Genomic DNA, 26,536 nt, shown 5'->3' with positions numbered 1-26,536 from the left:
CAGCTCAGGCTTTTTAAGGGGAGAACAGTATTAGTAATTCTTTAATTGTTCTGGCTTCTGAAGCAGTTTGATTCCCTTGTCTTTTTTTCCTCATTTTAGAGAGCAGGACTGACAATCATTGCATTGGAAAAACACCCAAAAGACAAAGCATTTGCTCTGTGCCTTTGCTGGGGTGGACAGCCGAGTCCCTGGGTGCTGGGACAGCAGTGCAGCCTCGGCAATGTACCAAATACTTGCTGGACAAAAAGTACTTCCAGTCTGATCCCAACACAGGAATAAGCTTTCCAAGCACTTCTGCTGCCATACTTTCTTCTTCAACACACACAAGGAACATTACCCACACAGAACACAAAATGTGCTTTGAAGGTTTTTAATGGAATTTAAAGTAAAACTTTCCTTACACAGATGTTTTCTTCTTACAGTGTAAAAAAAATGTAAAATTGCCCAAACTTACAAACTTGGAAAATTAGAGACATTTCAAGTACGCAATCAACCTCGTTTTATGAAAACAATGCATATTCAAAGTCCAAAATGTATGAATCTTCCCTAGTATCCTGTGTCCTGGTCATTAATCCTCCTGTCCGCTACTGTCCAGAGGAGGCAAAGCTCAGTCCCAGCTTGTACCATATTCATTCACTGAGAAGGAAGAAAAAAACAATTCCATAAGGAACAATTCTACCCCTCTGTAAAAATGATTTGAGAACTGCTTTGTGCCCTACCCCTGTAATGGTTAAAACCTTTGCATAGGGGATTAGTTGGAGTGAAAAGATCATTAGATCACATGAACGTTAAGGCAGGCCCATAGCTACAGCTTTGGTTTACGAAACCAAAGCTACCGGTTTATGAAAGCACAGGTGGATGACAGGAAGGAGCTGCTCTACCAGAAGCACTCAAAGAAAAGAAACAGCTGAATCTATTGTGGAAAACACAGCTTAGACACAAGAGAAAACAACAGTAAAAGGATTTTCAGCTTTATTCAAATACAACTCAGAGAATACCACCTGTCCAGGTCAGGATTCCAGTGACTGCCCTATCCCAGCTGCAGGGCACTTGTTTATCAGGGTTGCATCACATAAGTTAATGTTTATACAACTACTACCAAACAGCAGCACAGTTGTCTTTAAAAGAAAACTGCCTATAAGGGATAGCTCCATACATCTTTGTTGTTCCTCACACACACATTACTTCTGTGAGTAAAACTACGTTAGTAATGTCCCAACATACTTTTTTTCTTGGTTAGGTTTAGAATGTTTCTCACCTGGTTTGAGTTCGAGTCCATTTCAAGGCGTGGCGCGGAGGTACAGCAACAGTGGGATGGTAGAAAGTGCAGTCTGGTCTTGTACACTGTGTATTAAACCTACAATGCTAAAACCAAAAGTATTTCAGAAGAGGCTGCCTGAACTCCTGAACATGCTGAGCTGCATTGTGACCCTTGAATTGGTGTTTGACATACCTCACCTGCAACTGAGCCAACACCCCCCTCCACCAGCGCAACCAGCTCAACCCAGTGACAAAAAATCCTTTTTAAAAAGTACCAACTAGGAATTTCAAGCTCCCAGGCTGCCACTGCAATGACTGGTGGAAATTCCTTTGCTTGCAAGAGTTTACAGAGTTCAGTTTGAATTGATCTTTGTGTACAAGTTGGGAGCATGACACAGCATTACCTGAGGGGTGAGAAAAGCCAGAGTATCTGGCTAATAATATCTGAGCATGGGTATTTCAGCATTATTAGGGCTTGTAAAAGCACTAAACTTCCTGCCATTAGATGCAGGGACACAAATCCATAGAAGTACCCAAGCAATAGACTCCTGTAGTATAGATACAGATATATAGATTACATTAATACATTTTAGGGTAACTGGGCAATCTTCGAAGTTTTTGTATGTTGCAGCATATCTGAAGGAAGAGTTAAGAGTCTTGAGACAAATTCCTTCCCAAAAGGCTCCTCTCTGCCCCCAGCATCCTGGGTGAGTAAATTTTGAAAAGAGATATGACCTGTTCGAAGCTCCCCAGCAGCATTTGGTAGAAAGATTACTAATAAGTGTAATTTTCCAAATTACTTAAGTCACTACTTTTGTGTATTCTGCTTATAAGGCAAAGTTAAAATGTGAAAAGTAAAAGCAGAAAGTGTTAAATCCTAGTAACATTTCCTGTCCCAAAGTAGCATGTTTCAAGTTTCTTTCTAGAAAGGAAGGAAGATAGGAAACATATCTTACTTTTGGGTGATAGAATGGACACTCCATTTTCTTACAAGCTGGAAAAAACTTACACAGCGGACTACTGGACGATATGGACAGGGTGGGCAGGGGTGCTAATAGCAGAAACAAAAACAACAGGAAGTGAGTCTGGATCAGATCAAATTGCCTTTTTAAGACAGCGCCACACAACCTTAAATATATCAATCCTTCTGCTAAAAATTCCATTTTATAATACACCAAAGTTCAGCACGAAATATAGACAGCATTTCCCAATGCAGTTAGCGGATCCTGGACTAGAACAAGGCTATCGGGTAATCATTTAACTTGGTTCTTCACCGTTTCAGGACAGGAAGTACCATGGTCAAGGCAAAATTTCCAACAAATTACACAGAGATTCTGGTAAGCAGAGAATCTCCAATGTTAAATTTGCAGCAGCAAACCTCTTAGAGTTTCAACTGACTGGACTGAGAAGTGCAGGCACTGCACCTTCCAGGAACACAGAAGAGCTGCTGGAAATGGTATCGCAGACAAACACATTGTACTTGGTTTCTGGCAAGGTCACAAAACTCCACTGAACTGTGACTAGGGGCTAAATTACTTCCAAAAGATTATGCAGTAAAGGCCCTGCACCTTGGCATGGTTCAAAGGCTCAGCAACACCAACCCATATCAAACACAGCTACTGCCTTCAGCAAGTAAACTCACCCCAAAAGTCACCTCATCATTACACCATCACTCCTACACTGGCATTAAAGAAAAAAATGTTCAAAGGGAGAAGCCTCTGTTTTCAGCATGTGTCACAAGCCCTTGGTACAATATGTGTCCAATTTAAGAAAAAAATCTGAGTAAAACTGCAGTGCTGGTTAATTCCTTCAGAGAAATGGACAACTTGTACAAGTCACCACTGTGGCCTTGCACAGCTTTCGTATGGACTCTTGCATAAGAGCACTGGGGGATTTTTCTGGTAACAGTTTTTGCAGTAACACTGGATTATTATTCTTCATCTTACACTAAGAGTTGTAACAAAATGTGGTCAACTCAAGTAAAATTTTTTTTTCATCACTGTCAGTTTGTTTCCAAAAATACCGGTTTTGGACTCTCCAGCAAATTCCATTTAAATCTCAGAAAACAAGATGTGCTCACCTGGTTTAGGAGCTGGATGGGGGTTTCGTCGACTGGCGTGAGTGTAAGGACAGTCTGGCTTAGTGCACTTTGCATCATATTTACAGTTTGGATGGATGAACAGGCATTTGTCAGCAAATTTGCAGTTAGGAAAAACTCTGAGGGGAAAAAAATTCGAGTCAAAAGCTTCTACTTGGAGCAAAATCCCCAAACATCTGTTGCACACAATAGCCAGACTATCACAGAAAGCCAGAGGTGCAGCAGGGCTGGGGCACATCTTGGTTCCTTCCCAAGTGGGGCATGTGGTGTAGAGCATGAGCTGTGCACCCACACACCTGCACTCAGCTTCCTTTCCTGCAGATCCTCCCTCCATGCAAGTGAAAAACTGAACCACCTCACTCTCAGGCACCAAACTCCTTGATGCAAGCCAGGACATGTCACTCTTAATGTGTGTCACAGAGTGGCACAGGCAATGTGAAATCAGACCTTCCCCAGAGAGGGCTGCAGTGTTTCCTAAGTAACACAGATTTCTCTGAAGAGTTTTATTTTGAATTTAGTTACACCAGATTTTATAAGATAATTAAAATGTCCGAGTAACTGAAGTTACCCAATCTGGTAAGAGTTACCTCAATACAGACACTGTTTTTCTGGACTGTTCCTGCTTACAGAAGAGAAGTCAAAGGCACAGGGCACATTCAAGAGTTCACCTTCCCTTTCAAATTTAAAACCCATGATCTCTGTATTACTACGTAACAACAACCCAACCCTCAAAAGCATTGTGAGCTGCCAGAAGAGGGCCTACTCTTTTAAGACACTAACTCCTGCATCTTTAAGCAACTCAGGAACACCAGCCTGTACTTTAAACTAAAGCTTTCTTCTGCAAGGGTGCAGCTGCCACCCCTGTGTTCTGACACTTGGGAGAGGGGTGGAAAACAGAAGGAATTACAGTGTGATAATCTAGCTCTGATCCTGCCCTGACAGGTTTGTGCTGCCTTGGAATATTACTGATACAGAGCAGAAGTTTGCAGTACTGGAATAAAAATCAAAATAGCATTTCAAGTGGATGAGCTCTGTACCACTCACTTGCAAGGCTGTGTGGGGTGATGGTACACACATTCATCTCCATTCTTACAGGCAGGCCAGTACTTGCAGCGCTCCAGCACCTTCTCCTGCTTTTGCAGCATATTTAAGTCTTCCATTTCCACTGGATGGTAAGAAAGAAGAAAAAAAACAACCTCAAATTGGACCTTTAAGATTCTATATGCAATTTGTTGTAAGCCATCTAGCATAATCAAAATTCACTGTACTTCTATTCTTTCTTAATCAAAAAAGTCATGATAGTAAAACTTTATGTACGATCATATTTTCTGAAGAAAATTTTCAGAACCATAAAGTGAAAAGTTGTAATACTGGACTGACAGCTGCCTTTTGGTGATAGAGGATCAAATCTGCACTGTTTACAAGCAAAATAAATCAGTTTTCTTTGCAAATCTGAATTGATTTAAAGACCTGGACAAGACAATGACTCTGACTGAACCCGAGTTATGACTATTCTGCTGAGTCATGAGTTAATTATAGCCATGTTTCCTTTTTCCAAGATATTTTTTGCTCTAGAAAATTATTTCAAGAGATGAAAGTTAAAAAATCAATTTTTACACAAATCAGATTTATTATTATGGGGCCATATACTGAAAAAGAACCACTTTTATGGAATTTCTTCAGACATTTCAGTTACCTGAACCCAGACTCTAATCCAAAAAGTATTTTAAGAAATTCTAAGCTGAAACATTCCGTACTTTCACTACTCTTACAGGAACATGGGACTCTGACTTTCCCCTATTTAACACTGCTTGGAAAACCTTATTTTCAAAATTCAGACAATCGTTGAGACAAATGTTGCTGTTGTCTTATTTTCCCAAATCTGCCTAAACCTTTGGCTTTTCAAAGCTTTCCAGCACTGCCTAGACTTCCCTCTCTGATCCTACTAATGACACAAATTGCTCCAGCTTTATTCCTTCCTTAGCCTCATTTATGCCTTCTCCTTGCAACATACCAAAGCCAAATAATGCTTTCTACAACAAATCCTGTTGTAGGACCACACTGGCTCTTACAGATCACTTCCACATGGATCTGATTGTGTATCACCTTCAGTCCGATCCCTGCTACTTCACAGGAATCATTAACAGAGCTAGGACTGTACTGGCAACACTCTCCTCTACCAAACAGCTTTGGTGAGGAGTATAAGGCTACACACAGGAAAGCATGGATTCGCAAGGAAGTACTCCAACGACAATTTCTCTGCGCTGGTGAAGTGTATGAATACACAACATTTCCTTAATCTTTAAGGCTGCCTGATAAATGCAGTACTTCTGCTGCCAGGGGACTGAAAGGATGTGGACTTAAAAGATCTTTTTCTATGGTGCTCCCATAATTACGTTTACAGCTGGAGCCATGAAATTTAAGGGTTCTCAGTACAGCATCAAATAGTATTCTTTATTTAGTTCAGAAATTTGGATACACTGCTACAACAGAAAATAAAGATCTTTATTTTCTTAAGAAAGCTAAGTAAAAAACATGGATCCAAGCACAGCCCTCAGGCAAGTATTCAACAGGTCTATGACAAAACAGTAGCCTCTGTGTTTTTTATCACTATGTCAGCATTCTGAACAATTCAAACCTGGTTCAGAAAGCAATTTCCCATGTCATTCAAAAGAAATAAAGAAAGACAATATACTTATTGTAAAATCATGCACTGTTAAGTTCTGCTTTCAGGTGCTATCCACTGGACTCTACCAACACCTTACATTTAACAGGCTCCTTTAGGTGTCACACCCTCAAAAGAAACATTAATACTGACGTATTTTTATAAGTTCAAGGCATGCTACTATGTTAACTGTAACATCTCCTATCCATCAGCACAGGGACAAATCATAACAGATCAACCAGAAGGGCCGATTTCTGGCAATGAAGATCAACTGCATTTGCAAAAAAACCCCCGAAAACCAACCAGCCAATTTTACCAATATTGAGATGTATGGAGAACTACCACATGCCATACTGGTCTAGTACACCACGACAAAAGCTTCTGAGAAGACGGTCCCACTGAACTCCCACATTTCATTTGCCTAAAGAATGTTCTAATTTGAAGAATAAACACCATCACTTTGGTTTCTTAAGAATGATACATCCAGGAGGTGTAACCATGATCAAAGCATCACACCATAGGTTAGATCCTGTTGGTCAGTATAATTACCATCACAGTTCTCCAGTTGCCTTGTTACAATTTGCATCTGCTGTGCTCGAAGACCTTTTAATCCTTTGCCAGCACACATGTGATGGGTAACTGGCTTTAATCCTTCCATTATACACATATCTTCCTCCTCCTGATCAGAAAGGTATCCTGGTGGACTGGGCACACCATCCAGTGTCACAATGAACTTGGGACTAGCAGGTTTCTCTGGCTGTGCAAACTGATCACTATCAAAAAAAGAAATGTAAATTTAGATTTTCTGACTCAAGAGGTTTGAGTGAATGTGAGCTGTGCTAGTGAGTGAAAGTAGTACAAGTTTATCAGTGGGGAGTCAAGCAGTAGCAGACCTTCTTTTAGTAATTACTGGTAATGCACACCAGTTAACAGCCTTCAGGTCCCCATGAGGCAATAATAAGAACTACAGCTCTCAAGTACAAATTCAGTTTGTTGCATTCTGCTCAACAGACAGTTTCAAAAGCTCATTTACAGTCAATTCTGTGGAAGTTGCAATTTTGAGGCAGAAAAAGAGAGCAAATACCATTCTTGGAATTACAAGACTTTTAACACACAAAACATGTGTCTCCACAAAATTACTGAAAAGCACATTATGAAACAGTGGTGTAAAAGTTTTTAGAACTAGGATGAGAGAATTGAAATACTGATACTAAGTATTGACAGTCATGTCAATACTGATACTAACTTTGATACTCAGCCTGACTAAAAGGTCAGTCTAGCCTAGGGTCCTGTATCTGACAGTAGTCAGCATGGATAAGGGGGAGCATTAAAACAGGGGACACGTACATTTTCTCATGTCTTTCAACATCCCATCCATTTCACCTGAGGGGCTTCCTGAATGACAGGTGATTCTATGTATTTGGAGAACTGTGGAGTTCTCATCTTTGACAAACAGCAATGGGATAAACTTTGCTTCTCTATGAAATGAGGCTAAAAGCAACTACACTGTAGAATGCCTTTAAGAAGATAGAAACCAGAACATTGAAAACATCACAAGCTAGAACTTTCAGACTGAAGCAGTCAGAAACTGACCTATTCACATACAAAAATTAACCTCTCTCCTATAGCAGTCACAGCTTTCTACTGTGATATTGCCAGGTTATTTTGGAGTAATTTGCTGTGTCTTGGTTTTGTTTTCCATTAACATAGGCTTCTAAAAGCCACCCACAGAAAGGAAACACCAGAAGTTCTCAATCACAGCAGCCCACATGATGAAGTTCATCACGCTGTTCAGAGTGGTTTTAACTTGTAACAGGTAGGACTATTTGTTAACTGGAACTTTATTTGAAGCTGATATGAACTTTAAGCTTCTCCTGGTCAAACTCTCCTGTAAGGAGCCTTAAATCACTGCCCAGGATTCAACACACTCGATACTGTATAAAAAATGTTTCTTAAGAAATGTAATCAAAGGGTGAAATAAGTATAAAACTAATGGCAATCTAAGCAAAATGATTACTTGAGTAAGATTTCAGAAATCAGAAAAAAGAGCAGTACTTTTCAGTTCCTTCTTCTTTCTTGCAAATCAAAGACATGCTCAAGCAACAGTTGACCCTAGGATTATTTTCCATTTAGAAGGATTTCTGGGAGGCTTCATGCCCCTGCTTTTTCTTCTGCTTTTCATAGTCAGTCCATTTTGCATGATTTCACACCTCCTAACTGAACTGACAAAGCACAAGTCTGACCAAATGGCTTCATCTAAACCACAAGCAAGCAATTTCACTAGTAACCATCCTAAAAGAAGAAGCTTTTTACCGTGTCTGTATTAGACGTCCTGAGTGAACTCGCACTGCCTCCATACCCTTCTTTCCCAATTGCTGATTCTGTGGTGCCATTTCCTCTGATAACTTGGGCTTCTTCAGGATAAAACACCGAGTATCTGAGTGGACCATAGATTCTGGGTCACAGTAATCTGCATTGGGAGAAAAATTACAGAGAAAAGAGTAAAATAAGGTACATATTTAATTATGTATTTATTATTTACAGTAATTACTACAGTATTATAATTATTTACAGTATCAATTTAAATGGTCAATGAGCTAATCTTACTTTAATTTCTTCCTAGTAGTTTCCAGAAAACATTTTTACTTCCCAGTTAATTCCACAGAGGTGGATCAACAGAAGCCATAAGCCATATTAGGCCAGATCAGAAAATTTTATAAATGGAATGGCTATGCTGAAACAGCACTGAAGGGGGTCCATCCACCCTCCCCCAAATCTCTCATCCTCTGAACAGCTACTAATGTAATGCACTCATTCCTTAGAGATGTAGAAATCAGAAAATTGTAGAAATCAGTATAATTCATTGAAAAGAAGTATCTTAACATTCACTGGCCAGTAATATTAGACTCGAAAATAAAAGATCACAAGACTTAACCTTGAGTCACTTGCAAGACATCTTCAATCATAGGATCAATCTGAAGCCGACAAGAGAGCTCCTTTTGTTCAATTCCTAAAAAGACCAGCAATAAGAAGCATATTTTATAGCATGTCAACATGATACTATAGAGAACTGAGGCATACTCTCTAATTCTTTCGATAAAAAATCAACAACAAAAACATTCACAATTTTAACAAAAACAACAACAAAAGCCATTCTCATTATTACGAACCCTTTTCTCATTGGTTCAGGAACAGCAACAAGGCAAAAGCTAAGTACTGTAGGACACTATTCATTCCCATAATCGCTGCTCAGCACAAATGAGGTCTGTGGGCACAGCAACTGATGAAGGCCAAGTTCCTCCTCCTCATTTGCAGAGGAGTTGGCCATCCAGAGAACACACACAGAGGAAAGCAGCTAACAAGGAACTACTTTACAGTCTTCTTAAAAGAGCTGAAGCGAATCAGAGCAGCACTGTTCTACACTTGAGATATGGTTTAAAAAAATTATTTTTGCTTTCTGTAAATTTCCTAAGCAAGCTGTCATTTCCATTTCAATGGCAAATGAGTGAAAATATTTAGCATAATTATTTTCTGTGCATTAATTCAAAGGCTGATAAAACTTTTTCTCACATACTTTACAGTTACAATTTCAACTACTTAAGGGAGGCAGAAAGATCCCAAATACACCTATGTGAGGAATAAGAAACTGCAAAAAACTTTTTTAAATAATGAATGTTTACCATTCCTTAACAATGACCATGGGATGATGTAACAAAATTCTTACTCAAAACCAAGTTCTATTAATTATCTAAATATGTAAACACTTAGCAAGTATAAAGTAAATACTTAGAGAAATATTTTTTCCCTGCCTAATTTCTATGAGTCCTTGTGACTAACAAAGACAACACCCCATCCTCTAGAAGAAAACCATGTTGAAAAGGCACTTTGACTGCCTTTAAATGTTATGCACTTTAGAAGATTCAAAACAGAAGTAAAAACCAAAGCCTGGTATCAGCTGTCCTGTAAGACCAAATAGGGTATTATATTTAAACTGAAAAATTAAACACTAGAAACATTTATGTGGAAACCATGTGTTGGAAAGAATCTTTTACTACTTCATAGGCTGGAAAAGTGTTGCAAATACTCTAGAGTATATTCACTCTTACTTAAGCTTTGTGACAGAATTACTCCAACATACTAAGGAAAATATGCAAAGGATGGGGAAAAGAGAAGCTATCCAAACAAAAGTGCTTATGCAAAACTATTCTTCAGTGACATGCCACAATGGTATAACATTCTCTGCTTATAGATTAATTCCTCTGAGGCTGTCTGTGTGTGTGTTTGGATACATGTATCTATCTGACAGCCCTGCTTTAGAAAGCTGCATGGTCTTCTGGGCAGTTCTACATGCGACTTTTAATGCAGACTTAAAACCATTCCTTTCCTTTTCTCTGCTCAGTCTGTAAAATTACATCCCCTAGTATAAATTCTTAAAGAATATTATCAGATGACCTTGAATTTCTTCAACTGTCTGCTCCTTTGACTCTTCTACTTGAAGATGAGAACTCAGAATAGGCAGTCTGCTTTGCACATGAATTACTTCTAACTGTGATTCTTCTGGGCTAATTCGAGTTCTTGGTGCAACTGGAACAGTCTGTTTCTGTGGAACTTTAAATAGAGAAACAATGGCAAATAATTTAAACACTACCCAATCACACACAATAGTACTGTTTTTAGATATATTGTGCTAAAATAACTCTCACAAATTCCTACACACACACACAAAGAAAAACAAAAATCCCAAGCATCTGTCTCCACAAAAAGCATCTTTAAGCTACCTGTAAAATTCTTAGTGTGCAAGCATATTTGTGCATGTGCACAGAGCACCCTGAATGGCACCTCAGAACACTTACTTCTAAGACAAAACAGCGTAAGAAGGATTAGAGTGACAACAGCGAAGTACTCATTCATCCACTTCTACACATAATTAAAGTGGTATTTTCTGATAGTTTTGAAATCACTTTTCATTTCTTCTTTCATATATATAATCATGGATGATCAAACTGCATCTTCATATGATGCTACTAGCTACCCTTTGCTAAAGTGCTTACAAACAGAATACAAAACTTAATAGCAGAACTCTAGCATCACCTAGGTGCTTCAGATCACTAAATCCAAGCGCAAACCTAAGACCACCACTGCCAAGTGCACCACTAAGCCATGTCCCTACGTGCTACACCTCCACCTCTTTTAAATACCTTCAGGGATGGTGACTCCACCACTTCTCTGGACAGCCTGGTCCAATGCCTGAACACCTTCTCCATGAAGATCTTTTTCCTAATATCCAATCTTAATCTCCACCAGCATCACCTGAGGCCATTTCCCCTGGTCTTATCACTTGTTATTTGGGAAGAGACTGACCCTGACCAAACTACAGCCTCCCTTCAGATAGTTCTAAATCTCTGTAAAGATAGTTGTGGCTTGGAATTTGGGGGTGGCAAGACAACAGGTTGACTTCTTTGCTTGGCTTCTGCTAAAACTGTCAGACCTGATTGTGAGAAGCTAAACTCTTCCTTTGGCTGAATACCAGATCAGCATTTAGCTTCTGACACGAGCAACTAAAAGGTACCACTCACGTACTAGATACATTTATGAATTTACTGTTTTGTTTTACCTATGTGTTTTAAATTCATTTACTTCCATATTCCATCCAAAATACTTAAAAAAATAAGTTAAATATTACTTCTGAAGAAGTGGAAGAACCTGCATGGTATTTCAGATGAAATTCACAGATCACATCTGTATTAAACAACAAAGTGGTCTGGTCTTTCCAATGAAGTATCCTCATGTTGGCAAGTCAAACTACAAGATCACCACTATTAAAAAGATCAATAGTTTTAACTAATTTAGACTTTTTTAGCTATGTCTCATTTCCTACCATACTGCTTTGTACACAGGAAGAGCTTCCTACATCACCTCAAACTACTGTTTCTTACAGTTTGCAGAATTTGAAAGACAGCAGGCAAGAGACTTCAGATGGTATAAAAGCTCTACTTCTGATGATATAAAAGCCATGGTTTAAATAGTTTAGTGAATGCTCCTTCCCTGGCAAGGTGCAATGTGTCCTGCTGACAACATGTGGATTTATGAATGCCCAATGAAATGAAAGCACAAGACAACAGCTGGATTTGCCCTTCTTCAGAAGTCTCTCCTAGCTATGAGAACTGAATGCGTACACACACAGCTGTTCAACTGCTGTGTCAAACTGCAACTAAAACCACTGAACTGAAATTGCAGCCTTGTTAAAGGCCAATACACATCATCATACACATCCAGATACTTATCAGCATATCCTGATGTACATCAGTCTTTGTTACTCAATATTTTGCACTTCTATTACCTATATCCAGTGCATTTTCATTTTTTTTCTTGTTTCCTTTTTTCTCCTCCCCTCTCAGAAGGAAGAAGGAGAATGAAGAAAGGGAAAAAAGATCAAGTAATTCTGATTCATTTCCCCATGGTGACTATTGACTTCAGAATACTCTGGCCCTTCCATTCTGTATCTATACACTTCACAGACTTGCTGTCTTGATTAATGTGTTTTAAATACCACTTTTCTCCCTTGTTTATGTTTTCACAGTTCATCACTGAACATTTCAGTGTAATGAAACAAGATGTGGTAAATCCCTCATGTGTAACTGACTTGCTATTTAGTATTCTGTCTTATTTCTAAGCACTTTCTTTAGCTTGGACTTACACAAAAGAGTTTGAAAATATTTCAGATTACACAAGCAAAATCAATGTTAATTACCAGTCGAATAATTGGTTGTTTTTGTAACTGATTCCTGTGCTTCAGAGATTGCTTTCAGTATTAAATTCTTATTGGCCTGTTTTGAAGGCGGCAATGAAGGCCTAAAGGAAATAAACAAAAAATTAATTGTGCATAGATTGCACAGCAACAGTATCCATGCTAAAGACAGTTGTTTCAACAGGTTAACATAGGAAAAATATTAACAGAAATTATCCTCTACAATTATTTTATCCAAAATAGTTTTCAGTTAATCTATTCTCTCAGTGCATGGAGATCCACAAAATTCTCTAAAAAATGGAAGTCCAGATGTGTGATTTCACCTCTCAACTTAAGCTGCTGCAAAACCATGATGAAAAGCAGTGTAAAAACATGTGAAAGGCCCTCTGCCATTAATTTCTTCCCACCTCTACCCACCACTTATCTCTTGCTATGTTTGTGCTGGCACCAATAATTATGCAGCCATCCTGAGAAATATGGTCCAGCTGCATAACTTGACTCTATCAAAAACATATTATTTGTAAAAAAAGGCTTTCTGCTTGTCTTTAATATCAGCAATAAGAAAGCTTAAATCAGATAAATGTGCTATGGTGCTGAAGATAAATTCAGTACAGTGTATTAGCTTAAAATAAATCTTATAAAAGCTAACACTGTAAACACTTATTAAAGCTAACATCTCCTCTCTAGTTTAAATGTTCTTCCTCAATTGTTAAAAATAAGATACAAAAGACATGTATTTTGACTAATGCCTGATACTTAGAATTAGGGAGCAGAAAAGAAAAAACCTCTGAAGACTGTTTGCAAAGTTAAAATCACCTTAAAGAACGAATGAAAACTGGTTTGAGAACAATTCCTGAAAATAAATCAAATTACTGAAAAATTAATTTAACAAAATAAATACCTGGTCTGAAACATGTCAACATTATTGTTCTTTTGCCAGTAAACTTAACCCAAATAATGTAAAAATTCACACTCTATCGCATCTTACATGCAATAATGAAAACAGGTTACTAAACTAAAGGCAAAGGATGGCATAAACAGGCATCTCATCCACAGAGTTGTGAGAAAGTACAAAAAATATTAAAATTATTTACTAAATTTTGTCTGTCAATTTTCCAAAGTGAAAACTGATTTTCCCCACTTCCGAAGTTTTCATGCATTATATTAATTCTTGAAAACCCAGAATCATGGAGATCTTCAGTACCTTCTTTCTGGCTTTGCAGGTACAGACACGCTGCTGGAGATGCTTCCTGTTCGCAATCCGTAGTCTTCCTCTTCCTCTTCATCATCTCCATCATTACAGAACTTTTTAACTTTGACTACCGAGCTTACAACAGGCAGCCGCCTCTTCCTGGAGCTTTCCTCCTACAACATACAGAGCAGGCAAAACAGCTCATTTAGCATAAACCACGAATCAGTAAACCTGCAAAGAAAGTACTGCAATTCCACTTGGAGCCAGGAGATGGAGAGCTTCCATTCCAGTTGTACAAGTGACTGCACTGGATAGTATGAAAATCAGACACTGAAACATCTCATTGGAAACATAACTGTAAACAAAATTTAGGGAAAAAAAAAAACAAACTCAAAAAAACCCTCTCAAGTATAGAAAAATTATCCAACACCTAGAGAAAACCAGGGTTTTCCAAAGACATTCATAGTATTCTTCAAGATAAGTATGTTAAAAGTGTGAGAGAGGAAAGTAAAATCAGTATAAATTACTTTTTTCCTCTGTATCAACTCTGATTTCAGGTAAATTTAAGGATTCATTTCTAGCAAGGAAATTATATATTCCAAAGGATATTAATTGTTACATATAGTCAGGATGGTCCAGTTTAGACAGTTCAAGGTCCCTATTGTCTCTTCTGGACATTATTCATGAAACAGTAATAGAAGAAAAGTTTCACAAGACCTTTTTCAAATATTTCCAAGGAGAGACGTCCCTGACATTCATCAGTGATTTATGTACAACATTAAATAAATCACTATATTCTCATGTGCACTTCTCCATTCTCAAAAACTAAGACACCAGGATGTATCTTTGTAGAGCATTCTAGATTTCCAAATTATATTCATTATCCTTTATACAGAATGAAGTAGTGGCAAAGACAGAGAACTTTATGAGCTGCAACAAACATAGATGCACTTTCAGTACAAGGTATGTAAAATACTTGCTTCATTACAACATTAGGAGCCATAACTATCTTCATTCTTCTCAAAAAGGCTCTTCATTCAAGTGCATAGTCTATCAGCTAGGACTACCACCCTGCCTGGCTTAGCTTGGCTTCCAAAGTACTTAGGGCAGCAGTCATCTTTTAGTATGTCCTTGTGCAACATACATCCTAAAGAACTCTAAACTGACAAAGTTCTAAATAGAATCATCATCAATGTATCTGGGTTAATAAACAGCATACCAAAAATTCTGATTTACTGGACTGTGTAAAGCTGGGGGTATACACAGCACTTAGGGAAAATCATGATGATTCAATGATCTTAAGATCAGAATTATAATTTCTGATTCATCATATGCAGCTCAGTAACGTGCTAACCTGTCCAAGTCAATACGATAAGAAGATGTACATGGTAATTAACTCTGAGATGCAGCAAGCTCTCAGATAATGATGTCAAATTATGCAATCTGTTTTTACCAGTGGACACAAAGGATGAAATCTCAAACCTACTGGTACCAGTGACAGAAGTCTTCTGATTTCTCTGAGGTCAAGATTTTACTGAAGTGTACATAGCAATTTAGTTTCCTAACAAGAATAAACTTTTGCAATAATTTAGGTTGTACTAACCTCACTGCCCACTTTATCAGCACCGAGTTTGGAGGTGGGTCTGTGACCTTCTGCTAAGCTGCCAAATGCTTCTGGATTGCACAGCTGGCCTGTTTCCAAAGACCTGCAGCCTTGTGTGTCTGACTGCCGGCTCTCCTGCAAGCTGCCCTGTTGTGACAATCTGGGCACGTGCGCGTTGCCATCTGCACTCCTGACAGCTGGTGGCCGGTAGATCTCGGCTGAGGGACGAGACGAACCATAAGTTACAGTCACAATAGGTTTCTTCCGTGACAAAGGATTCTCCTGCACAAAGTTTAGGTCTTCATCAATTAGATCATCTGGTTCAGGTTTAATGTCAATTACAGCTTCAGAAGGTGACAATTCCCTCAAAGGCTTGACAGTAGATGTTAAGCGGGATGCAGAACCATCTTCACAAGACTGCCTGATAAAAAAGAAATTGCCAACTGTTATCCACAAGTCAAGTGCCAGAAAATAAGAACTGTCTTTTAATCAAAGCCAGGAGGGAAGAATCATTACAGTATTACTGTTTATATGAATTTAACACACTGATATTTTCAGTTTGGTTAATTAATCTAAGCCCATGTGTGGCTTAAAGAACTGAGTTCCGATTTAATGTTTTTTATACAACAAATTGTAGCAATGCTTTACTCTTCAAAAGTACTTTTATCTTTCCAAGTGTCTGCACTCTTCAGAATGGCTACTACCATACAACTACTGATGTCTGAAGGTGTGCTAGGAAGTAGCCAGCAGCCTTACCTGGAAGCAGCGTTCCTCTGCTCCTGTGAGCTGGTTGAAACTCTGGAGTCATTTCTTTCAGTCCGAGTGCTTGACACTGCAAGAGGTGGCAAGATATCCTCACGCCTCCTCTCATCACTCACACATGAACTGCTTTTGCTGGAAGGCAGGTTGCTCTCAAAGATACTAGATTCTGAAGATTTTACACTGGTTGGTTCTGTGGAGACAGGTACCTTTCACTTTTACATTAAAGCACAGCAATACAGATTTTACAGTAAATGTAGCTATGAAACTGCAAACAAGATGTTGCACATGCCTGAAAATACAACAAGCTGAAAGCTTGGAATACATCAGCAAGAAACAGAGAAAACACACAGACACTAGACTCAAAAATAAATTCTTTATCTCAAAATAAAAAGAAATTTTCTTAACAATCTGGATCCAAAAGACCACATAAACAAAAAATTAACGAAACAGACAAGATATTTTTGCAACTCATTAGACATATAACACTACACAGGAAAAATAAGCCTACCTTCACTCATAATTACTTTTCTTACTTACCAGTAGTCACAGATCGCAGCTTATCCAAAACGCCATGGAGCCTGAAATAGACAGTGGACATTGAAGGAAGCAAAAGAGAAATAGGAGAAATAAAAAACCTTAACATACATTCAGACTAACCACTTTTCAGAGACCCACTGCCTCTCCATCCTTATGACAAGCACCTCTTTTATCTAAGACTTCATTTTCCATCAACCAAAGTATGTTTGACCTCAAAAGGGAGGCTTAAAGTATTGTACCTCCTGTATGTCTTGTACATGCAAGAAGAGTATTCATCACATCATCTACTTTTGGCATTTATTCAGTTTACATAATCAAAGCAAATACTACCCACCTTTCACTACAATCAATGAAGCATCAAAAAGATTGATTCAAAAAACCTAAGTTAGAAGCCTAAAGCATAGCCTAAAATTTTACTTTGTATATGAAACTTTAATTACACAGCAGAGTTAAACATAATTCTAAGTACAAACTCAAACAGTATATAACTCATCCTAGCATTCTCAGGATTCTTCCAGCATGCTTTGTATATACCAACAATACTTTCAGAGATGTGCTGGTGAGCAGAAATATTTCAGTGAAGTACCAAACTTGCCCTTTGCCTGTGAAAAAGTTACTAAGCTGAAGTAACACATAAAATTACAGGGCTTTAATACAATAAGGCTGCTTAAAAATAAACACATATTGCAGTGAGAAGAAAGAAAAAAAACCTGAACACTTAGATTCATATCTTACTTGGAATTCAAATGTGATAATGGGCAAGTCCATAATTTAGGCTGAACATTAGAAAGGAGCTAAGGAACAAGAACATATTGAAAAGACTGCATGTGGGTATAATGAAGGCTTATACTCATTCTCCTTGTGAGCTTTCACTAGAACACTTGTCAGCTGAGCTCTGGTGATGCAGATCAATTTTCACACTGACCTCAGGCTAACTGATCTGACACTTGGTTCAGAGTAAGAAGTGGTGGCCAACCAGCAGGATTACCAGGTCTGTCATAATTGCTGCGAAACTTATGCCAAAAGGCCCAAATTACCAGCTACAGAGACAAACCAAGGAAGGCAGATCTTGCTGAGTACTGTAATTAACCAACGTTTAAGAACAGAAACATTCTAGACTGTATTTAGAATAAGTAAAAAGTATACAAAACTGGCAGCTACAATGTTATGTAACACTTGTTCACCAGTCCCCTTACAGCTTATTCATAGGTTTCATCTTATCATCTGTCCTTCTTTTAACCAATATGTGCTTTGGTACCTGATAAAGTACTCCAACATTAAGTTTGTATTTTTATATCTGTATCTATCTATATAAATATATATGTAATGAGAATACTGACTTAGGGTTAAAATAGTCACTATGTTTAAAATTTAAGTAGGTGTCAAAACCAGCTGGTGGTATAACATCTGCATATAGTCAATACACCATATAAAATATAAATATATAAAATTATCTTGATTTATTTGCTGAAAGTTGCTTTCTCTACATATTTATTATTTTTTTAATAAGGTTTTAGTTTCATTTACAAAGCCATGAAAGTGTTTTCTGCTACACAATTTCTGACTGTATATCAGGATTCAGTCAAAACTGTAGTACAGGAGATATATCCTCATCCACTTGTAAACTTCACTGATTTGTCTGATTCCCAAAACTACTATGAGAGAAAGACAACTGCATGACTTCCTGATACACTGAAACCCAAAAGTTTTGCCTACGCAGGCCACAAAAGGCAGCAAAGAAATACCTGTGCGGTTTTTTAAAAAAAAGAGCCATGCTTAATAGTACTCCTTTATTATATTTTTGACAAGTGCCAGGAGAAAAATGAAACCTGTGTTAGTAAAATCAAACTACATCCACACAAGTTACACTATCACCTAGAAATCCATTTGTTTAAATAGCTAATACAGTGATTTGTAATAGCTGGAACTATTTTTCATTTTTTGTCAATGTTTATGATTTCATAACATAACCAGCTTCTAAAATGTTTCTCTCTGCTATTCAGTAACAAAAAAGTTCCTAAGAACTAATTACATAGAAGAAATATTGGAAGTGAATTCAAACTGTCAGTATGAAAATGTCAAAGAAAGCGTAACTGAAAAAGAATAAAAATTATAGTACTTCTCTCATCTATACAAAACAAAATAATGCTCCTTGAAATTCTATCAGATAGGAGATTCAGAAAGAAGATTAACTTGAAAAAATACACAACTCTGAAAGCAACAAAATCTCTAGAGTCAAATGTCTGAAATGTGGATTTACTTACAGGCTTCTACTGTAAAACAAATTCAGTATTAGAAAATGCATGTGAAATATAATGGCTAAGTTTGTCATGCAGCATAGAATCAATGAACCTACATTGTCAGAAGCTGACAGTAGAGTTGAAGTGTTGCTAACTTGTCCTGTTCACAGTAATTCTGAGGTTCTACTTTTGGTTTTTAGAGTTGGGTGGTGGTAATAAATAAACAGCCTGAGAGGTGGGAATACCTAAGCATTTGGTGCTAAGCCTTGTCAAAGACAGTACACAGAATTAGATCCACTGCTCATCTGCCTTGATATAGTAATTCCCATGCACAGCAATCTGAATCACTGTTAGCATAACAGCAAACAGATTGGTCCTTTACATCTAACTGCAGTGAACAAGGCACTCATGCTAACAGTGGGCTTTGCAGGAATAATTGTAAGTCAACATACCACCTGAGCACTTCATTTACAAATCTGACTGGCTTATAAACAAATAAGTCCTCCAGTCCTTTGCCATCTAACTATCACCTCAAAAGCCTAACTAGGGTCAGACTAAAACTAATTTACTTATTAGACATGCAAGGTAGGAGCTTTTATTAAAGCAAATTACATAATGGGAAGCTAAATAACTTTTTAAAATGTCAAGTGTCACTTGTAGAAAGCAGTCCTGCACTACTGATAAGAAGCGTGACAAGTAGCTTGCAAACATACCAGACAGTAAACCTGACAGTATTGTTTCCAAGGAAAAGGGAAAGGTCTTCTGTCATCTGCTCTTGACTCTTCTTATTGGCCACCATAACCATAATATAATCAGGGAGTTCTTCATCTAATAGAAAGAGAAATATGTTGTTTTAAAGTATAATAAATCATGGAAGACATAGAAAACATTTTTAAACACGTAACCAAACTTTTTCTGGCTTACTATAAAGACTGCAGGCAGAGGATTAGGTAAGCAAATTAACAAGACTTCCATTTCCTCTGAGGTTCAATAAAAGTCTCATCTACAAGCAAGGAATAAAAGATCATCAACTTCACAAGAGCGTAAACTGAAGATCAATGTATTTAAAAAGTGAGTAAACAGAACGGAAAGAAGAACAAGACAAAAGAAAGCCACTCTGCTGCCTATATTCTTTTTCTTGAATACTAGCAAATACCTATAAACATCTAGCAAATATTCATCACCTCATCCTTGTCAAATTTCCTGTAGTTACAAAACTAAACAAATAAATATCCATTTCTGATATGTGCATTAAACAAATCAAAACTGTATTAACTTCCAGATTTTTTACCTACAAAAATAAAAACAAATCCCAGCAACCTCAAGAATGAATTTCTGTTCTGTAATGTATGCAATTTCATACACAGTGAGAAACCCATTCCCTTGCACACAGGGTATTCCCACTCATCAGAATGCATAGGAAGGTGCTTAGAGCTCAACATTACCACACCAAGGGTTTGGAGAGTTTGGTGTTTGCCATTTCACTTTGGCCTAGCTCTGGCCTCTGCTGAAGGACTGACTGGCACAATTGTTGCTCAAAGGCATTAGTTGTGCTTCTTGAGCACAGACTTCAATTTAGTTTAATCAAACATCTCATGCTCTCCAATTCTACTCCATGGCATGACATGAACATAACAACAGTAAGCAGGAATAGCTGGGAAATACTATCCAAATTACGAATTTGAATCAAGGCACTAATACAGCTGTGCTTATTTAATCAAGCTACGACAGTACACAAAACTAAAAAGACCTAAAAAATTAAAAATAGAAATCAAAATCCAAATGAAAGGAATTGTCTTTCTTCCATGTATATGTACACTGTAAATAACTTATCTCTACCTTAGACCACAAAAATAACATTCATACATTGTACCTGCACTACCACTACTTATTTGTACCAACATAACGCATTACTAGCTTAATCCCTCAGTTTTTTTGGTGACTTTTTGACTTTTTGTTTGTTTCAGGGGTTTTTTTTTGTTGCTGATTTGTGCTTGGTTTGTTTTTTTTTCTACTGCAAACTACAAGTTGTACAAGATGGACTGATGTTCAGACTTAGGAATTTAGGTATGATTTTTATTCATTGGCCACGCTACTTTTAAACATAATAAGCTCTTCAGGTGGTTCAATGCATGATAAAGTAAAGAGGATATTTTAAGTACAGATCAAAACATAAGTTAACACAATTACCAGTATAACAGTTTGTGTAAGAGTATGACAGATGAAGGAAAGAAACTTCTCAATATCTGTGTTGGCTTATGCCAACTTAAACTGCATGTGGAACTACAGCCTTTTGAAAAATTTCCTAACTGATGAATAATTAACTGCTTCAAATATATGAGTATTTCCTTTCTAAGCGCTACACAAGTAAGTTTCAACATATCTTGATATACAGGGCTTTTCAAGAGAAAAGAACTAGCAGGGTCAGAAAGAAACAAAAGCATGGTTCTTGTGCAGAGGCTAGAATGAGGGAGAACCAACATTTTACTAGTTACCTGAAAGAAGAAATGGAGAGTTTTTGAAAAACAGTACTGGAAGAGTTATCCAAAATACTCTAATCAAGAAAAGAAATCTGAAAAATCACAGGATTTTGGAAACATTGGTATAAAAATAAAGAAGAGGCCAAGGCAAGACAGACTTAGCAATAAAGGATACAAAGTTATATAAAGTTCAGAAGCTGACTGAGAAGAAACTGCAGACTTTGTCTGCTGATCCTGGGAATACAGGAAACCTGTCCTCTGAATACAAGAGACAGAAGGAAAACAAAGAAAGAATAATCAGTCATAGCTGCAATTAGAGATGGCTAGTATTCTACCAGCATCTTAGTATTAGAGACAAGAAAGACTTTTATTTCAGAAATACAGGAGAAAGCAAAGAATCAAGGACTGAGAAACTGAAACCTGGAATGATGGTAAAAAATCCCAACCAAACAAAAAACAATGAGTTACTTAAAAAGACAAGCTTTGAGACGGTGCAAGAGACGATTTTACAATTAAAAAGTTCTAAACACAGTTCCTAGGCACCAGCTGAGTTCAGAATGTCAGCTCCTAGGTAACTCCCCTCTATGAAGCCAATACATTTTTCCATAAATACAATTCCTCCCTTGAAATAGGAAAAAAAAGACTAATTCATGCTCAAACTACAAACTCTGAACTTGGCCCTGCAACTCACAGGATCTCTAAATTATGCTCTCAATTCCTTTTCTTCACCTGAAATCCAAGAAGAATCATAGACGACAACAACAATGCAGCTTCAGGACTGAGGTATTTTGTTTCCAATGGAATGCTGTGTTAAGTTACCAACTTTTACTGCTGCAGAAAACAGCTGCTCTGAAGTGCAATATTCATTTCTTCCTGGATTCAGAAACAACAAACAAACCTAGAAGACCACAGATGTTCACACTGCTCACCCCTCCTGTCACAAACCAAAATAAAATCTCCCTCTGCCTCCAAGATTCAGATAGCATGTATTTCATCATCATTAGCTCATCAGTCTTCTCCTTAACAGTCAAGCTCTCACATTTTAAAGGTTTGTCCCACATAATGTTTCTGATGTGGCCTTTTAATTTCCTAAGCCACTCACTCATCTTTATCCTGTCTCCTAATATCAACAGGCTCCTCACCCCGAATTCAAGAGCTGTTAAAAATATGCCTAAGAAAGACTGATTCCACCTCAGAGTGGTCACAGCTAACTGCTGATGTATTTCCAAGGCTCTTGCTTTGTATAATGCTTCTCCTAATGCTTCAAAGAAATTTCCTTAGATATTCACATAATGGCTTGTTTTTCTTTCAAACCCCTTGCCACCATTTCTAAAGGGAAAGACTATTAGACTAACTTCTTAGTTATTTTCTTCAGTTCTTCACATACTGATGTTCACATACTGCTTCCTCTTATTCTTAGAATATAGTATTTTGTGAAGTATTAGTCCAGCACTTCAGGTAATTCTTCTCATGCTTAAGGCTTCTGTATGCATTAGCAGAGGTAATAGTAAGTTCCATTAGCTAAGCTAGTTTTTTCCTACATAACAAAAATGATCTAGAGAAGATTGCTGAACACGTGACAAAACTTACCAACATAAGCCCCCAGCTCCTGTAACTTTCCTTTTATAGCACCCTAAAAAATAATGAAATATTATTTAAGGGATGGATCAACAAAGTATTTCTGTCTGCAAAGAAGTGGGAGGCTTAGAAAAGTTTCTCTCATTTACTGTTTGCACACAATGGTTTAACATGTTAAACTTTTCCTATTTCTACTGCTCAGGATAGGAACGTACTAACAGCGAGGGACTGACAGCAGAGCAACGGAATCTCACTCTCTCTACCCTATTTCCGATAGACCACACCAATGGTAGTGTCGATCCTGACGCTACCATTCAACCTGCAAGTCCCAGCTGTCCTTTTTTAAGCAGAGACCACCCGGACTCACAAGGTGCAAAGAAAACTAACCTAAGATGGTTTGATAAAAGGTCATTCCCGGCTCAGCAGGGAAACAGAACCCTGCCGGGATTTCCAGACTGTGACTGCCGAGTGGGAGCCGCTGACAGGCCCTGCCGGTACCGGGGGCTCACACCCGGCCAAGCTGCCCGTCCCCCAGGCAGCCCCGGGGCCGGGCGGGCTCTGCAAGGCGAGAGCCGCAGCCCCGGGACAGGGATGGCACCTGGCAGCTGCCCGTCGGGGGACAGGGGTGCCCCGGCGCCGCTTCCCACAAAATCGTCTCTCCTGCTCCCGCCCCCCCCGGGGAGTTCCGAGGACCCCGCCGCCGACCCCTCTGACGGAGGGGCCCGGTGCCTCAGCCGCCGGCTGGGCCTGCCCCTACAAGTGGGCCCGGCCTCCTGCCGCGGGCGGAGGGAGCGACCCGGCTGCTTCTTTCTCACCCGGATCTTGCGGCTGATCTCGGTGCCGATCTCCATGGCCGCGCCGAGCCGCCCCCGGCCCGGCCCGCCCCGTCCCCTGTGGCCCCGGGCCCGGCTCCCACCGCCGCCCGCGCGGGTACCGAGCGCCGCTCGGGCACAGCGCGCGGCCTCCGCCGGCACCGCCCCCTGCCGGGCGGCGGCCGCACCGCCCGCCCCCTCCACGGCCGCAGCGCGGGGCTCGGGAAGCAGCGGCGTAGAGCGGAGCCGCGGCCAGGGGGCCTGCTGCCGACTGCCGGAGCGGGGAGCCAGCGGAACTCTGAATGCCGGAACAACAGCTCCGCGGTCATTTCAATATTCATGCTCTTTCTCGAGAACTACACACACTGAATATTCAGTTATCCGTTAAAAAACAAATAAATTATGGTATAACCGTACACAAAGTATTCAAGTAACTTTTAATGCCACACTACGGCTATATGGGTTTCCTGGTGCCCACCACAGCCTCTTTATCACCTCCTTTTCTCAGCAGGGCGAGAGAGAAAATATAACAAAAAGGCTCATGTGTTGAGAACAAGAACAGGAAACCTCACTCACTGATTACTGTCATGGACAAAACAGACTTGGGGAAATTAGTTGAATTAATTAACAATCAGAGTAGGATAATAAGAAATAAACCCAAACCGTAAAATACCTACCCTGCACCCCTTCCTTCTTCCTGGGTTTAATTTTACTCCTGATTCCCTACACATCTCCCCCCAAAACAGGGGAATGGGAGTGGGGTTATGATCAATTCATCATCTGTTTTTTCTGACACTGCTTCCTTCTCTCCTGCTCCCAGGAGAAACAGTCTGCCACAAACACTGCACACTCACTGCTGCAATGTGAATCCTTTTCATGAGTTTCAGTTCCTCACAAACTGCCCTGCCATGGGTCCCTTCCATGAGGTACAGTCAGTCCTTCGGGAATAGGGTGCTCCACTGTGGATCCCCCAGAGGGTCCCAAGTCCCGACAGCAAACCTGCTCCAGCATGGGCTCGTCTCTTTACAAGGCCACGGGTCCTGCCAGGAGCCAGCTCCAGCACGGGCTTCCCGCAGGTTCACAGCCTCCAGGCATCCATGTGTTCTAGCATGGGGCTGCTCTGTGGGCTGCAGGTGGATCTCTGCTCCTCCACTGACCTCCATGGGCTGCAGGGGCACAGCTGCCTCACCATGGGCTGCACCAGGGGCTGCAGGGGAACCTCAGCTTTGGTGCCTGGAGCACCTCCTGCCCCTCCTGCACTGACCTTGGCTCCTGCAGAGCTATTCCTATCACATGTTTTCATTCCTCTCTCTGGCTGAAATTTGCTTGTGCGCAATAACTTTTCTACCCTTCTTAAAAATGTCATCCCAGAGTTCCACTGATGGAACCGTACTGGGTGTGTGTGGCCGGTTTTGGCGGTGGAGGGTCCATCCTGGAGCTGGCTGGCATTTTCTTTATCAGACATAGAGGAAGCCCTCAACAGCTTCCCACAGAAGTCACCCCTGTAGCTCCTCCACTACCAAAACTGGCCACACACACACACACACCCTGTACAAGCATCCACGGGTGTTACTGCTGCAGGGGATCAGTTGCAAGGGGGGAAAAACAATGTGGAGAAAAGCCTACAAGGTAAGCATAATAATAAACAAAAAAGAACTAATGCTTGAGGCAAACAATTTATCTTTTGCACCAATACCCCAGATTCACTTCAGCTGATTTAATGAGTAGTAATATTATACAAAGCCCAGCCTACAGATAAAGGGTCTTTTACAAGTAATGCCACTGATTAAAATAAACTCCAGGCATTGTAGTTAACAGCTGTATTAATCCCTTTCTGCATCACTGTTCCTAATATAAATCAAACATCATACAGAGATAGTTTAGACTAATTATTGCTAATGATCTGAGCTGTTAGCCTGATTCCACTTAGAATATATTGATGTTACAGTGAGAGGCAACCAATAATGAATTAGTTTAATTACACCATTCCATTTTAACATTTAAGAGACACATTTTGCTTTCTTAAGATTTCAATTATGTTGTACTATGTTGTATTATTGGAAAAAGAATTATTGCAGTACAGAGACAAGAATTGAGTTTATTTCATAAGTAAAGGATTTACTTTAGAAAAAGATACTGTGTTTGAGAAAATGTTCCTTTGCAAATAACAGCAGGAGCTCATTGCTTCAAGTTCAGCACTACATTCTGTGTAGGAAAACTGCCTGTTTTCTTCTAATAGGAAAATTCTATAACCTTAATTAGTTACTTAGTTGAACATGTTCAACACTTTACAGCACCCTATAAGTAAAAATGAATCTTGCACACATGAAATTGCAGGCTTCAAGCATGTAATAGACATATGGTATGGTCATTTTCTAGCACTCCTCTCTACTACCATCAGAAATACATAATGATGCATAAAGACCCAGCCATCTCTTGCTCTCTCGCAAATAAGAAATAGAATGATGAAAAACAGGAAGGCTTCAGAACCAAAACATGATGAATAAAGTAAATTTGTTTAGAGAACAGCTTTCAGATTTAGAATTAGAGATATTCTGACT

At 39.1% G+C, this 26,536-nt stretch overlaps 1 protein-coding gene across 4 annotated transcripts; it reads right to left on the bottom strand.

The window, feature by feature from the left end:
• Positions 1-354: 354 nt before the first annotated feature.
• Positions 355-24,104, bottom strand: ZC3H14 (zinc finger CCCH-type containing 14). 4 transcript variants are annotated; one of them, XM_005520205.3, is made up of 17 exons: positions 23,979-24,104; positions 23,176-23,218; positions 19,819-19,933; positions 16,866-16,906; positions 16,323-16,518; positions 15,567-15,987; positions 13,976-14,136; positions 12,775-12,875; positions 10,476-10,631; positions 8,959-9,033; positions 8,337-8,493; positions 6,573-6,796; positions 4,403-4,523; positions 3,341-3,477; positions 2,217-2,311; positions 1,259-1,365; positions 355-636 (listed from the first exon to the last, which is right to left on the bottom strand). In XM_005520205.3, exons 1-17 carry the CDS (start codon positions 24,012-24,014, stop codon positions 630-632), a joined length of 2,193 nt encoding a protein of 730 aa, XP_005520262.2. In that variant the 5' UTR covers positions 24,015-24,104; the 3' UTR covers positions 355-629. The 4 variants fall into 4 exon arrangements, with proteins under 4 accessions (XP_005520262.2, XP_014105519.2, XP_087914012.1 ...); XM_014250044.2 differs by lacking the exon at positions 10,476-10,631; XM_088057886.1 differs by lacking the exon at positions 23,176-23,218 and having other exon boundaries at positions 23,979-24,077.
• Positions 24,105-26,536: the final 2,432 nt, after the last annotated feature.

This window comes from Pseudopodoces humilis, chromosome 7 (genome assembly GCF_049639895.1).
Source record: "Pseudopodoces humilis isolate 2021_Gansu_Grassland_sample_001 chromosome 7, ASM4963989v1, whole genome shotgun sequence".
NCBI lineage: Eukaryota > Metazoa > Chordata > Aves > Passeriformes > Paridae > Pseudopodoces > Pseudopodoces humilis.
This window is presented reverse-complemented; position numbering and strand designations above follow the sequence as displayed.

What these genes read in the sequence shown, in the direction of transcription:
- ZC3H14 (XM_014250041.2), bottom strand. Translation starts at nt 24,014, where the DNA reads ATGGAGATCGGCACCGAGATCAGCCGCAAGATCCGG. An exon ending in CAGAGGAACGCTGCTTCCAG is followed by an intron (nt 15,988 to 16,322) that starts GTAAGGCTGCTG and finishes CTTTTTTATCAG; the next exon opens with GCAGTCTTGTGAAGATGGTT. An exon ending in CCATCCAGCTCCTAAACCAG is followed by an intron (nt 2,312 to 3,340) that starts GTGAGCACATCT and finishes TTCTGCTATTAG; the next exon opens with CACCCCTGCCCACCCTGTCC.